The following is a 15,603-nucleotide window of genomic DNA, read 5'->3' on the forward strand; positions in this document are numbered from 1 at the left end:
TGTCTACATATGATGCATGTAGAAGAACAAGAGACAATTTTCTCGTCAGTCATCTTTTTTGCGCCGAGTTGCCGCACTCTCGGCTCTGGTTTTCCACTCAGCATGGTTATATAACCGTTTCCAGAAACTGTGGGATATTGACTGGAGGGTAGTTTTCAATAAAAAAAAAAAAATCCCCTCCGAAATGTCCTCCAGGGCTATGGCCTCGAAGAAGAAAAAAAAAGATTTATGACACTATCTTCCTGTATGAATAGATTATAGGCACATCTGAAGCCATGCTCTGTTCCAACATATAAAGCAGGTCAGTGCCAGCTGATGCAATCAGAAGTCTCACTCGGTTCAGCTCTGCTCTGCTCTGCAGGGCAGAAGCCTCCTGCCAACCCGAATCACAAGGTGGAAAAATACTTCCTGCAAGCATGTCATTTAATTCAGATCAAAATCAATTACGATTTTATGAAGGGAAACACCAGATTGAGGGTTAGGATGTCAAAATAATTTGTTTTTGAGTTAATCTTTTTTCTTTTTAGTAATTGTAAACTGCGAACAGAAATTCTTGTAGAACCAAGGCATTTAAGGCTTTATTTATAACATACAATTTATTCATCAAAAGAACCATATGACAGAGGAAAGGCTTATACTGAGAGACATGGCAATAATAAATACAGTGGGTGCATCGGATTTTTCTCTTCTTTTTAAAACATGACATAATGGCACAAATAATAATAAAAAAAAACTAGGCAGTAAAAGCAGGAAAACTTAAAAGAAAAAAAACTTTTTGGTCATCCAGTCTACTGAAGGTATTCTTAAAGAACAAAGTACTCACACTTTTTGTGAGTTCAGAGAAGAAAAGCGATCAAGAAAGTCAGAAGAGATCTTCCAGTGATGTGAAAAATAAGTAAAAAAGAAATGGAATGATGCAAGAAGTTGTCTTCCGGTCTCAACTCTTGTCTACTTTCCCCAAGATTGATGTCAGTTCATGACGGGAAGGAGTAGAGAGTGAGGAAACATGTCAGACAAATCAAAATGGCTGCCAAACCTTAAGACTGATGATTCTGATTTCTTTTTTAAAATATTGAAATCTTGATACAAAAAGTCATCAGGCATTTAAAAAAAGGGTAGAATTATTGCATGAAGCAGATGCTGCATAGTTGGCAAGGAAGGGAGACTTCACAGTAATCCATACTTCATAAGACATTTTAAAAACATTACAAAGAAATTAAAAGGAATGGTCTCAATCTTTAAATGGCAGAAATCACCATCTTGCCATTCTAACACAATCCCCAACAAACAAAGCACTGCCGTTCCAAGTGCTCTCGAATGGAAGGCTGGGAAAACTCATTCAGGCAATATATGCCTGAATGGCCACATTTTCAAATGATAAAAAAAAAAATATAGGAAGACTAGCGAGGATAGCAAAAGACTTGCTCTGTTGATAATACACTAGTTAATACTGCTTCGACTAACGGTGGGGTGGCCATGTCTAATAGTCGATGCCCTGGTCATTGTAGTGTCCGCTGTACTCATCATGGTAGGTGCCCTGGTACTCCTCCTCCTGGTACTCAGCCTGATAGTCACTGTCGCTGATCTCCGAGCCGTTGGTGCCCGTGCCCTGGCTGCCATTGGCGTGGATGACTGGCTCCGTGGGCGGGGCGCAGTACTTGGGGTCATAGACCTGGCGGCCCAGCCCATACACGCTCATCCCCTTCTGGGAGGCCACCTTGTTTGTGCCCATCTGAAGGGAGATGGTGGAGGAGTCCACTGGCTGCTGTGCATGCTTATTGTCAAAGATGTCCCGCCTGGTCCCGGGGGCAGACATGCCAGCCTGGAGAGAGAAAGACAGAGAGAGAGAGAGAAAGAAAGAAAGAAAGAAAGAAAGAAAGAAAGAAAGAAAGAGACAGAGAAAGCGAGATGATTATAGTCAAAATGTGTGAGGCTGAGGTGTCTCCATACACAGTCCACTGGAGACCCATCTGATAAGATTTTGACAAACTCTGACTTGCGGGCCATGTGATGCCCTCATAGCGCACAGGGAAGGGAATCGGTGTGTACCTGACTTGCTCCTTTGTTGGTGCCCATTTGTAGGCTGATGGTGGTCTGGTCATAAGGCTTGTCCGTCTGTGTCTTTGGGTCGTACAGATGTCTCCTAGTCCCATAAGCAGTCATGCCAGCCTGGCTTGCACACTTGTTGGTTCCCATCTGTGAGCCACATGATTATTGATATAATTATTAGCAATAGCAGTATCATTAGACAGGAAGTACTTGTAAGGACCAAATAGATCAGTATCCAGTTGTTTATCTTAAAGGAAAACACTAAAATAACTAAAAAAGGTGTGGAATGTCACCTGTAGTCCAATTACACACTGGCCAGCCTTCATCTTCTCATCATCGAAATGCCGCGCTTGTTTGTCTGCGTATTTCACCCCAATGTCAAACTTTGAGTCCATGCCTTTGGTCTTTCCCTGGCAGACACAACAACAACAACAACAACAACAAGTCAGAAGAGTGAGCAAAAGAGATTTTGCGATTGTATTTGGACTAAATGGCCCGACACTAACAGAACAGTCCAGGAACCTCCTTAACCCAAGAACCTGAGGGGTATACATACCATACTAGCCAGAGCAAGCAGTGTGGTCTGGACTTGAGTCAGATTCCCATTTTCAAAGAGGTCGTTGGCTTCAAAGATATCGTTGGGCTTCAAGCCATAATTTAATATGGCTTTGATGAAATTCCCAAGGTTCTCCAGCTAAGGGGGGAACAAAAGGAACAGAGAAAATCATTTCCCCCCCTCTCACTTGCCCTCTCACTCTTGCTCTCTCTCTCTCCAGCAACACCATCAGAATGCAATAATCAGATAAAGAAGCTGTTGTTAGTGAGAATGGTAAAATGCCTAGTGAATTGGTCTGATTATTCCCAAGGCATACCATGTTGCTGCAGGTCTTTAATGTCATTAAACGTTAAAGAGAGCTATTTCTGTAGCAGTACGGCCCAAGGAACACGTGAGCACAACCCGATTCCTTTACAAGACTCCACAATGTGGAGACCCCCCCTAGCAAAAGAAAATTGCTAAGTAGTTGTTACCTTGTGCCAGTTCAGCTGTGAATGGTTGATTTTCTTTATTGAGCCAGGCTGTAGTTTGTTGATCAATCTGAAAGATAAAGAACATGGTCATATTCTTTCCATGAACAGTACTTACAGACCTAAAAAAAACCAGGTTAACAGCAATTTAATACATCAATTATTCACAATCCTTCTCAGCTAGCACAGCAACTGGCAATGACTTTAAAAGAACATTCTGGATTTGTGACTCATAATCTCCATGTGCTGCTCAGGTAGGCTGGTCCCGATTACCACTTCCATCAGTTTAGGTGCATGTCCCTGTACTTAAATCCCAATGTGGAATTATTTTATTCCGATCGCAATGGATGAAAACAACAGAAGATAAACCAACTCATTTCCAGCTCCATTTCTAACATCTTTAACAACACCTACAGGTACACCTCGCAAATTATTAGTACATTGCTTGTTATGTAAGGCCATTATAATTGACGGTCACAAAGAAGGGAATTATTCCAAAGGGAAGAACATTTTGTTGTATCCTTGTTATAATGCAGTGGCACATACATACACAAACCATACGCCAAGTCATATGGATCGTGTCTCGATAATGGAAAGCCTTGCAGTTTGGCTAAAGTTGGATTTGAAATGGAATAAAACTTAGTTGTTATTTCATTGCAGGGTTATACAGTCTTATATTTCGGATTTGATCTCATATTTGAAGTTTCACAATGCTCCTCATTTGGCTGATTAGTTATATTTTAAGGTCACCACTGAATGTCTGTTTTTGTTCTCAATACACAGGGATGCCTCAAAATGATCATCAATACAGATAGAAATTGTGTTTAAAATTGTTCTTTTTTCTTACTTTAAATAACAATTTGAAGCTAAATTGATTGCTTGGCCATAAATCCTTAGTCAGCCCCTCTCCCCTACACAACACACCAGGCAGACAGCACACACGGTCGCCCACAAGGTCACCATGTCAGCTCTGCTGCAGTCTCCCGGAACTGAGCGCGCACACACACACACACACACACACACACACACACACACACACACACACACACACACACACACACACACACACACACACACACACACACACACACACACAGGAACCAGGAAAACACCACCCATACATACAGACACAACACCCATGAATACGATAAAGACGTATTTTCCAAGAAGTAGGAAACCCTCGCCCTTTCTCAATGACACAAACACACACACACTCACTCGCACAAGATGACCCCATCCTTCAGGCCCTTCTGGAAGTTGTCTCCGATGGGCATGCCTGTGACCTCTTCAATCCAGAAGCGCAGCTCCTCCTCTTTCTGAAGGTCATACTTCTGCGCAATCTGTTGGGGAACAAAAGAGACAAATCAAAATGACACAGATACAAAAATTGAAAAAAAGTAAAAATAATAATAATAAATAACCCAACCAAAAACAAACTGACATTCATAAAGGTCCTAGCACAACCCCCCTTTCTACACATGCACAGTAAACCCAACCATTGATAAGAAGATTAACAGAGTCATAGTTTTTTTTAACAGGGGTTCAGCTGTCCTGAAAAAATGTGAGAGTGACTGCTAGGAGAGCGGCGTGCCAGAGGGGGATTCTTTACAGACGAGAGCGTGAGGGGCCTGATTACATAATTAGGCCCTCATCAGGAGACCTTGGGTTCCTCCACTTGGGCCGTGTCAAATCAAATTAACACCAGATGCAAAGTGTTATTTCACTGCCCGGGAACAGAGACAGAGGCACAGATGACTGGGAGCCTTTACGAGAGGGAAAAGGAGGGGCCGGAGGGGGGGGGGGGGGGGGGGGGGGAGAACAACAACAACAACAACAACAACTTGGGTACGCTATGTTGTGTGTTTACTTGTTGTATTAAACGCACATTTCTTGCTGGGCTCATTTCAATGCATGACCATCAATAAGACACTATGTAACCATTTAACCTCTTTCACTGTAAAAAAAAAACCATGGGAACGTATGTGGGAGGACAAAGAAGAACAAAAGCAGCGACGCCTTTTCAAAATAACTTTGAGATGATCGAAATGATAACGGCTAAAAGCTTTGTCTGGTCGGCCCGTTTCATGTGAAGCAAGGAGTCCCATGTCATGGACTGGAAACCCAGTTCAACAACAACACCACCACCACCACAAAAAAAAAAAAGGTCAATCCCTTTGGTGAGTCAGACAGTGACATTAGCTTCCTGTTTCCCAGGTTCCTTCACAGGAAACACGGTGGGCTGTAAATAACAGAGGCCCTGCAGTATACAGTATACTGGAAAACGCTGTGTGTGTTCCTGGCACTGACACCTAGATAGATAGAAGAGCTTCATTATCATAGAGTGTCCAGTTATCCACACCTGCCACCCTGACTCTCAGCAAACCCTCAAACAATTACACACTACACGTCAGATAAACAGATAATGAATATGTTTAGACTAGATGTTTAGGTCTCAGAAATACTACTCTTCTTGCATGAATCAATGTTGATTCGATGATGGGCGTCATGAGATAGTATTTCCTGCTTGGCACTATTGTAAAAATGGACGTTTGTTATCACAACACACAGGAAGAGACCAATCCTCTCTACTGTGTTGGACGGAAGGAGAGAAGGCCAGTCAGTGAGAATGGCGATATGAAGATATCAAGATGGGCACCAGAGAGCTGGAGAGCAGATAAAAACTTCCCACACAAAATCTTTTGGAAAACAGAAACCTCCGCAACATGTGTGAAAGTAGAGCACAAAGAGGCCCAATGTGTCTCTTTCTTTCTTTCTTTCTTTCTTTCTCTCGCTCTCTATCTCTCTCACGGTCACACACACGCAAACACAAATCCCCTTGAAGCCATAACATGATAATCAGCAGGATTCTCATTAAATATGGAACCAGCCACATGCCCTTGGACAAGCTGCCAAGTTATTGCTTTCAGTGTTGCTGTTATCAGTGCTGACGGTTGCACACACACACACACACACACACACACACACACCGAAAGTCTATTAGTGATAACATTAAGTCAATCTGATGTCGGCAAAGTCATTAATAGATATTTTGACATTTCCTCCCTCCTCTCTCTCTCTATCCCCCCCCCCCCCCCCCCCGAACTTTCTGTAACAGCAGTCAACACCCACGATCACACACCACTGTAAATTAAACCATGAAACACGCCGTCTTTTCACAAGGTAAAACACTCCTCTCAATTCTCACACAGGAGAGAGTGCTAGAGAGAGAATCAGAGAGACAGAGAGCTGGAGAGAGGGAGAGCTAGAGGGAGATGGAGGAGGAGGAGGAGGAGGCCTGAGAGAAAACATCTGGATGCTACTCCATTTCACAGTCCGCTTATTGTTTGGCTTCTCTGCTTGCATACGCTAAACCCAACACACTCCCTACGAGCCGATATTAGCTCATTGCCACCACATCATTCACGTAGCCCTGGAGTGCTGCTCAGACAGAGAAAGGAGAAAGAAATTGTTCAATGTCAGGCAGACACACTTAACACTCGTAAAACACAAAAGCTCTACACGTCTACTCTCACAAAGGAGTAGTGACAGCTTTACAAAAGCCTCAATCCAGGCCTGAAAGGGAGCAAAGGCCCATAAACGTTGAGTCGAATGCTCCTGCACTCCCCACACAAAGAAAAGGGCAACTACACTCGTTCCACTCCAGTCAATCACTCATCCACATCAAACCACTGTCAGCAGGAATGTGACGGTCACCATAGGGGAGAGAAAAAAGGAATGAATAGTTGCATGCAGGACATAGTGTCCCTGTCCCTCTGTGCAATTTGAGGTCAGATCACAGAGGGGTCTTTCCCCGCATTCAGTTCAATGAACCCCCTTCACAAAATTACATGAAAAGGGCAAGGCCTTGAATGCGGCGACCATCTTTAGAAAGGGCAAATCTGAGAAGTGCTGTTCCAAAACATGAGGTCAGTGGAAGAAGTGAGGCACTGGAGATATGAAAGGGGTTGGTTTATGGGAGCTGCGCAGACGTCCATCTCTGGAGTAATCGCGCAGGAATTAATCAGTAACCTTCATGAAACTGAAGCCAGGGACCAATACCAGAAAGTACAGATGGACTGTTCAAGAGAGGGACGGATTAGAGAGTAGAGCTTTGCTTCCTCACTCGCTCTTTTCTTTTCTTCTTCCTCGCCTTCTCTTCACTTCTTTCAGCGGTCATTCTCTGGGAAGACTGCCAAAATCACAGGAGAGGGGGGAGCTGTGGAGAAGAGATCCAGCTCTCTTCATATTGATGGAGTTGTTAGAGATCCGTGTGTGTGGGGGAGGGGGGGGGGGGGGGGGGGGGGGGGGAAGACGACTAGTTTACATTTTAGTCACTCTGGAAACTTCTGGAACCTCCAACAAGCCCCCACCCCTGAACCAGTTTCCTGATGATGTCCCTGAACCAAGCAAACATCTGGAGAGAAGTGGGGATGAGGGCCAGGAGGAGGTCACAGAATCATGGCACAACCAACTGTGTTGAGCATAATCTCACCCTTGAGAACAATTCGTAAATGGTTTCATGCAAGTCTAGACAGTTTCTCAGCGGGATAAATATTCCTTTTAAAATGAAGCCATCATAAGTCTTCTAAAAATCCTTAATGTGGAGTTCTCATCAACCATAGGAGAGAGAGAGAGAGAGAAATGCGCAAGAGAAAATGCATGATCGAGTGAAGTAACTAACTGAAGTAGTTAGCTGTTTAGAGAACAACACAAACTGTAGCTAAATTGTGGCCTACTAGAATGTTGATCATCCATGTGTTCAATCTCACATGTGACCAAGTGTTGCACTGCATTTGCACAATTAGCCCAGCTGGTGCTCATTAATATTTAACCATGCGTTAGCTCCAGCAATGCTCAACAGACCACATCATGTGAGGATATTGCCTCTACTATACAACTGAAGTGAACTAGAAATGTTTACATAAGATCCGAGAAGCCTGGGCAACATCACACAACCAAAACAATCTCTCAGCAATGACTTACAGTGCCATCTTCTTTTATGTACACATCCTCTGGAAATATAGTGTGCAACATAAAGCTTCACGTCCATGAGTTTTGCAAACCGTTTTCCAATTTACGATTGCGAATCAATAAGGATTTGTGCTAGAGTTTTCTGCAATATGCAGACTGATACCAGAGAGACCACTGTGTCTACCAGATAAGATCTACAAGTCAACAAAGCCCTCAAGAGCATCCTTTCAAGGTTTAACACTCATGGACATTTTGCAGTGGGTATATCTAAAGGAGGGGAAAAGACAACTGAACAATAGGTCCAGGAAGAGGATGTCCCTGTTCTTCCCAAAAATGGCAGCACAGAGTTCACAGACAGTCCTGGTACTGTACACACCCTGAACCAATCCAGGGAAAATCTCACTCGTCAGCACATTACAGGCATTACTAATGAAGCCCCCCCCCCCGGCGCGCACACACACACACACACACACACACACCCACCCACCACCACCTTCACCTAGGGTCACACCATCTATTTTCACATTACTGAACGTTGGCAAAGGTGGTCTTCTCTGAAAATGCCTCAGTGCCCATTCAAGAAATTATTTTGCTTAGGCGTCACATCAACCAGCAAGAACTGGTCTGGTTACGCTTGGTTACAGTTTCCCAGATTAGTGAAAAAGAGAATAAAAAAAAAAATTAAAAAAACGTTCTAAAAACAACACAAGGTATCTTTAACCAATCCCCCCCCCCCAACCCCCGGACCCTCAGCGTTCCAAAATGTTGCTGGGAGTTCAGCGCCAGCAGCCCCCAGACCTGGCCCTGCTCCAGAAGGTTATTATAAACAAATGAGAGAGGACTTGCAAGGGATTGCTCAATCGTTGTTTTTCCTTTTTTTGTCAAAGTGACTTTTCTTTCCTTTGATTATTCAATCAAAGTACTGGCAGGACTACAAACTGTAAATATAAAATGGTTGAGCCGGTGCAAAGTCTTAAAAGGTTGCCATATCAAATACGAAATAGGATTTGACATGGTCAGCATGCAAGAATTAAGAGTTTTTTTTCCCCTGAATGTGGGATTCTACTAACTGGCAACAAGTCCTCTTCCGGGAAATACAAAAGGTTCAGATGCAGTACAATCCCTTGCTCTGTTTCCCTGCTGTGCCAACAACTCGCCCACCCAAAGACAAACAGAAACCACAATGGGTAAAACCCAACAGTTACTCCAAAGACCCTCATTGTGCAAGAAAAACAATGCATCCCCAGACCTCTTGTAAGATGATGTCTAAAATTAAGCACAAATTCGGTTTAGCAAAGGTGGTCATCAGGGAATCATCAGATATGGACAAAGTCTATAAAACTCAGCTGTCCCGGAATAATTTTTCCATGTGAAGGAAAGTTGTGGCAACTAGCCATAAACAAAATGGACCTTTCTGACACAGTAGAATTATGTTGAAGGAGTGAATCACACCATGCCCTCCCCAACACTGATATATTGAACTACATAAACATAGGGTGAAATATGTGCAGAGACACGGCCTAGCCTCATCAACCTCATATTTTCCAATTCTCTTGACGTTTTACAAGGAAACATGACACTCCTGACCTCATTCCACAACTTTCCAAGGAACCACGAGTATTTTAAAATATATAACTCAGTCGTCAAAGCTGAGAAACAAGACCAACATCTTGACCCAATAAGAAGCCCTCAAACAATGTGAGCCTGCAAAACTACTTATTTTTAGCAGAGGTGCGAGCCCCCTTAAGTACAACTGAGCAGCACCTCACTGGGTGATTAATATCCAGATACACACTCCACTGGTCAAGTAATCATACAACAAACACATTTTCACCGACATGGTAAGTATCAAGAGTCAATCAGGTCTAACTTTCTCTCATTCTATCCTGCCGTATTGATAAATAAAATGATTTTGCACATAACAAACAAATAAAGACTTGAAGGCTAGAACTCTGAAGGGTTTCCATTAGCATAACATGTTGATCCTTAACGAATTTAGCTTAACATTCTCATCTGACACACTTTGAGGAATTAAACGAGGCTGACTAAATGACTGTCAATTAATGCTGACAGTTATGGGAGAGTCTGTAGAGTTCAAAGTCATACAAGCGGAAAAAAAAAAACGACACACAAAACACAATGTGTTCCACTTCCCTGTCAAAAACATTGAAATATATTTGTTTTCCAATAAGCCCCGGTCCCCGGGTAGCCATCATGGCGAATACTTCAAAATCATACTGATATTAGGAAAGGAGCTGATCATTTCTCATTTTAATACCCTCTTGGCTGAGTACAGATTTTCTTTTCTTTTCTTACACAAGGCGGTTTGAGACGTGCACGGCATTGCGCCAGATTTTATACCGAGTTAAAACACGAGAGGAATAAGTGAACAATAGTCGTTGGGCCATGAAACAAAAAACGCCAACTCAGGCAAGCACAGCGCAATAGAAACCGACCAAATGGTGCCCAATGACAATGGCATCCAACTTTTAAATGAGTTATGTAACAAAGCCCCCCAAAGAGAAGTTGGAGCCCAAACTTGGCAGCTGTGCTTTGGCCACAGGCTCAGGTATCCTCCATCAGAGGAGGTAAACCCAAAGAATCACAGCTTAAGTGAGTTTCCAGAGGCTACCCACTGGATATGCAGACTTTGTCCAGATGACAAGCCTCTTCAGAGAAGTTTTAAAGGGAGCTATAATATGATAAATAAAACTCCAGATTATGAACAAATCTGAGGAGCATCACAGATGCAACAGGTTATTAAACAAAATGGATGCATACTATACGGAAAGTGAATGCACATGTGTCAGTCACATCAGCACAAACACACAAATCATGAAGAATTATGCAGGATTAAAAAGTAGCACACGCATAATGAAGATGGACGATATCATCTTCTTCCAGCAGCATTCAGTATTTTAAACAATAACTGTAATTTCAATCAAGTGGTCTTGTAGCGTCCCAACTAAGGGTATGGCTCCAGGTTTGACCAGGATTAATCTGTTAATTTACAATGTTTTCTAGTAGGTCATTGCATCCCAATGCACATGGTAAGCATTTGTCCTCCTAAAGCTTTAGAATTCGATCATAAAATAAAGCCAAATTCCATTTGTATAAAAGCATATAAACTCTTTTGAACTGGATGTGGATGAAATTAACTTTTATGCAGTCAGTTCAGTTCAGTTCGGTTCAGTCGGTTCACCATTCATTTAACACTAGTCCTGCCCACTTCCATCGGATAACCGATGATGTCATGCTCTTACAATTTTAACTGGATCGGAATTCCATTCTCAGAGTTTGCGTTATAATTTAACTCCAGAGCAGAGGTAACTAATGCCTAGTCGGAAGGTAAGTTCAAAAGCTGAAAGAAACCTCTTCTGATTTAATTTAAGAATGGTTGGGGGCGCCACGCGATTTGGGATAGGGCATGCATTGTCCTAGCTGCGATTGAAGTTTTTTTTCCCTACTATCTGGTATGCCTAGATATCGCCTATCATTTTTTTTTTTAAATCAGTTCCTTGACTTTTCGCACACATGAATAATCAAAGATATATTTTAAATAAAACGCCCTAACAGCCACATGTGTCCCAACAGCTTGCTGTTATGCCTCGCATGCATTAGGCTACTTGGCTCGGCTCCTCCCAGAAACCGGGATAACAATGAGTTGCACTTGGCTTTCGTTTCACGTAGTTTAAATCACACAGTTTTCAAAGAGGTTGACTAGAATCCTCCAGCCACTTCATTCAAATGATGACAGAAAAAAGTTCTTCATTTAGAAAAAACATTTTGGTTCATCTTCATGGAAGATTTAGAGATGACCACTTAAGCCAAGAGCCAAAAAATGTAATAAAAAATGACGGACCTTGGAGGGGATCTTAGAAAATGTGCCCCCCCCCCCACATCCACATCGACTTCATTGGACAGATATTTAACGAATAGCGCAAATAGATGGCCAACGTTTCCAAAAGTAACCAGCACGTTTTGCTTATGATAAACAATACATGGTAGTAGGCCTATGTTGTATCTTATGCTGTTCTGCAGAACCATCTCAGCAAAATTATAGTGGGATCCCTTCACCAGCGACAGACTGCTACCCAGGTATAGCTTGAATAAGCTAAATGTTGAAAATAGCTATCCCTGTTGTTGTTTTGAATCACGTAGTTGTTGGCAGTTCAACAGATGCTGGCTAGGTTATTTGCTACTGACTGCTTAAGAATGATTGAGTTCTGTATTGGACTCAACTTTAGTCGGTTAGGACATCGAAAATAAAATTCACACAACCTTACAGAAAACAAAATGTTGGCTAAATTAAACACATCGTGAATGTGTGTCTATACGTTCACATTTTCTTTACCTTGCTTTTAACTTCTGCGGATAATCCGTAGGCTGGTCCCTTGTTGAACTGGGTCATGTTTTTTTAGTTTTGGGAAAGTTTATAGTTAAAAGTGTCTGTAGCTACAAAGTAGCAACAAAGTATCAAGGTTTGAAACAGTGATGTGAATCCGGTGTCCCGGGTGTCGTACAGTCCAGACAGAAGAACCAAAATCCGTGCGTGTCGGTCCGTCAATGGAGTTTAGAGAATGGCTGCGTGAACTCTGAAACTTCTCGCTCCAATAGCTCATTTTGTGTGGAAAAAAAATTCGCAAGACGACTCACGGCTCTTTGCGGACCAATCACAGCCGCGTATTTTACATACCCTCTTCCCATTGTTAGACTACTGAGCGCTGCAGTGAAAGTGTGGTTCTTAGCAAACATGAAATACTACAAAACAGCCTAAAATGTATTCCGACCACTCACTGGTGGAGTGAATACTATCAAAAACAATAATGAAATCAAATGGCAGTATGTCGGGGGAGTGTTAAAATGCATTGATAACCTGCCGTTGATGTGTAGTACTTTATATAACTATATATTTCATGCAATTTTATAGTTAAATAAACTAGTGCCTTACAATGTTTCATATAGCCTATTTGGTTCTCCTTTCCCCCTGTCTCTTTCTCCCTACATTTTGTTGATAAGACTACACAATTCTGAAGGTCCAGGTTAACAATTAAAAGCAATTCATAACAAAGGCTACCTACTCAATACCATCAAATGTTTCGTGAATATTGCCTGCTATTGAAGAAACACTGCGGACTGAAATGTCTACCTCGCAATATCTGGCTATTTGTCACTAGCTCAGTTGGCTTCTGGATAATGAACACACCAAATAAATTCCACCTTGGCAATGGTCCATGCACAGTATTTAATCAACATCTTACAGTAATGGCTCTCTCGCAGGTACAAAACGCTGACTCTGCTGTCACAGTCCTCAGTCTCAGACAGCCAAGGTTGAAGAGAGGAGGTCCAAGGGCACGAAGAAGCCACACAATACAACAGAGAGGAGGGGTCTGTTAGCACTGATACTTATCTCTCCCAAGCCACTCAACCCTCTCTGGCTAAATAGAGGAACACTGTTTCAAACTATGTCGGTCAATAGTGGCTGTGAGCCTGGGTTTGAGGACAAGGGTCGGGATAGTGGGAGTTTTATGGGAGCTTCCCCCTATCCCTTCCCTCTTCATTAGCTGATTTGGTTATCTGTGTTGGATGGGTGTGTATTTCCATGACAAGATGTGCTGGCTTTTAGCTTTATACCATAAAATATAAAATTGTTAAAAGTAAAAATAAAATGACATTCTGTAATGGTCACTGATAGAAAACAATTCTCAAATGGGGTGCATGGTTTACTTGAAGAATCTGCAATTATTTATCTACACAAAACCTGTTCCTCACTTGTGGGAGTTAACCCTAAGAGTAATAGGTCAAGAGTGAGCAATGAGCTCTTAAAACGCATTCGTTAACCTCCTAGTGACCCTCCTGCCAAAACGCCAGTTATTACCCTAAACCCTGACCCTCTTAACCCCTACAACCTGCTCTCCTACACCATTCCTTTCCCCACAAGACTAGATCATGGGATCACCATGCAAGACACGCCTAGAATGATGAGGGTCATGTCTGAGAAGACGTCTGCTCAGGGGCTCCCATTTCACAAGAAAGTGTTGAAAAAGATCTGTGGTGAGTTATAGACAACGCCGCACCTGGGATTGGAAAGCTGTGCGGGGAACACCTATGGCAGTTCTGTGTGCCTGCCTTACAGGACTGTCCAGTTCACTGGTTGTCTCAACACCCACAAGGATCCAGTGGTGTAATTAAGACAATTTCAGAGCACTACACTACCTCTGGACATTCACTGCCCTGTGCAATAATGACACAGACACATGACTATCCCTTAAGTGAAAGCGCAGGCGATAGCTGATGAAGCCACAGGCACTCACTATAGGCTTGGCTGCTCCTGTTGGAGCCGGTAATGTCCAGGCAGGAGGGACTTTAAAAGCATCCCTCTGCCTGTCTCACCAAATCCCCCTACCTCCACCCCCTCCTCCAGTCAGATCAGTTTACCCCCAGGGCTGGAGCTGAGCCACAGCGGAGGCCTGCTTCTTCTCTTCAGCGTCGCTCTGCCGGTCGTTGACTTTGCATCGGGTCGGTTGCGGACAGGCTGCCAATAACAACACCAAGCCATCCGCCAACAGAGACCAGGGACAGACGCAAGCAGTGGTCCAGTTCGGCCCGGTCCTCCATCTTGAAGGATTCGTAAATCCAAAGCTGGGAGGGATCTATTGTTTTAGAGACCGAGAGCTGGAGTGGTATAAAATCGAGACAATATCTGTTTTTGCTGCTCAGTACCCAGTGAAATATTCTCCCTCCACCCCCTTCATTTCTGCCTCTCTGCAGAAAAACCACAGCACTGTCTGGATTTCATATTAGACTTTATGTGTGACGTTCAGGGACTTTTCAGTGGAACTATTGGGTGAAATTCAACTGTGAAGTCATAATGTGTACTCTTGTAACTGGCTTACAAGAGTGAATTAATTGCCATTGCAATGGATGAGTGAGTGCTAAGGTAAAATTTCACCGACGTTTAAAGCTGACGCAGGGACTGTGGAGGAGGATAAGTTGCATAAGCTATACAGTCATCATGAAAACTAACTCGTCATGAACATCACACTCTCTGCATCGCCCGTAACAGCTGCTTGTGTGGCCTCGCCTGGTGTGCAAAGATAAGGCCCAAAAATAGCCCTTCTTTCTGCAAATCCATGGTTTTCCTTCCTCACCCCCGAAAGAAAGCCCCCTCTTAACCTCTTATTGCTGTTGTAAAACAAAACATCTCAATTATTCAGTTCACTTCCTCTCTGGGTAAACTCTGCTTGAAGAGGACGATCACAGGCGAGGGACAGGAAATCCAAAACAATGGAAAATCTGCCCCATTTAGAAGCCTGTCCTGACAAGATATAAAAAGTTTAGCATGGCTAAAGAGAACATCCCTCCAATGAAGTGCTTTGGGCAGTAAGTTTGACTGGTTCTTATGAACAAAGTTGGTTGATTTGAAGTGAAACTGCAGAGTTGATTCAGTCTGTTAGAACTGCACCCATGAGTTGATAGTTTCCAGGAGAAGAAAATATTTACAAATGCATTCATATTTCCTCATTCAGATCGAATAAAGCACCGGTACACCAACCA

At 42.9% G+C, this 15,603-nt stretch overlaps 1 protein-coding gene across 1 annotated transcript; it reads right to left on the reverse strand.

Moving 5' to 3' along the window:
- Positions 1–565: 565 nt before the first annotated feature.
- cnn3a (calponin 3, acidic a) lies at positions 566–12,653 on the reverse strand. Its single transcript, XM_012815213.3, has 7 exons — positions 12,401–12,653; positions 4,294–4,415; positions 3,079–3,145; positions 2,606–2,743; positions 2,343–2,459; positions 2,050–2,196; positions 566–1,822 (listed from the first exon to the last, which is right to left on the reverse strand). Exons 1-7 carry the CDS (start codon positions 12,455–12,457, stop codon positions 1,481–1,483), a joined length of 990 nt encoding a protein of 329 aa, XP_012670667.1. The 5' UTR covers positions 12,458–12,653; the 3' UTR covers positions 566–1,480.
- Positions 12,654–15,603: the final 2,950 nt, after the last annotated feature.

This window comes from Clupea harengus, chromosome 17, assembly GCF_900700415.2.
Source record: "Clupea harengus chromosome 17, Ch_v2.0.2, whole genome shotgun sequence".
NCBI lineage: Eukaryota > Metazoa > Chordata > Actinopteri > Clupeiformes > Clupeidae > Clupea > Clupea harengus.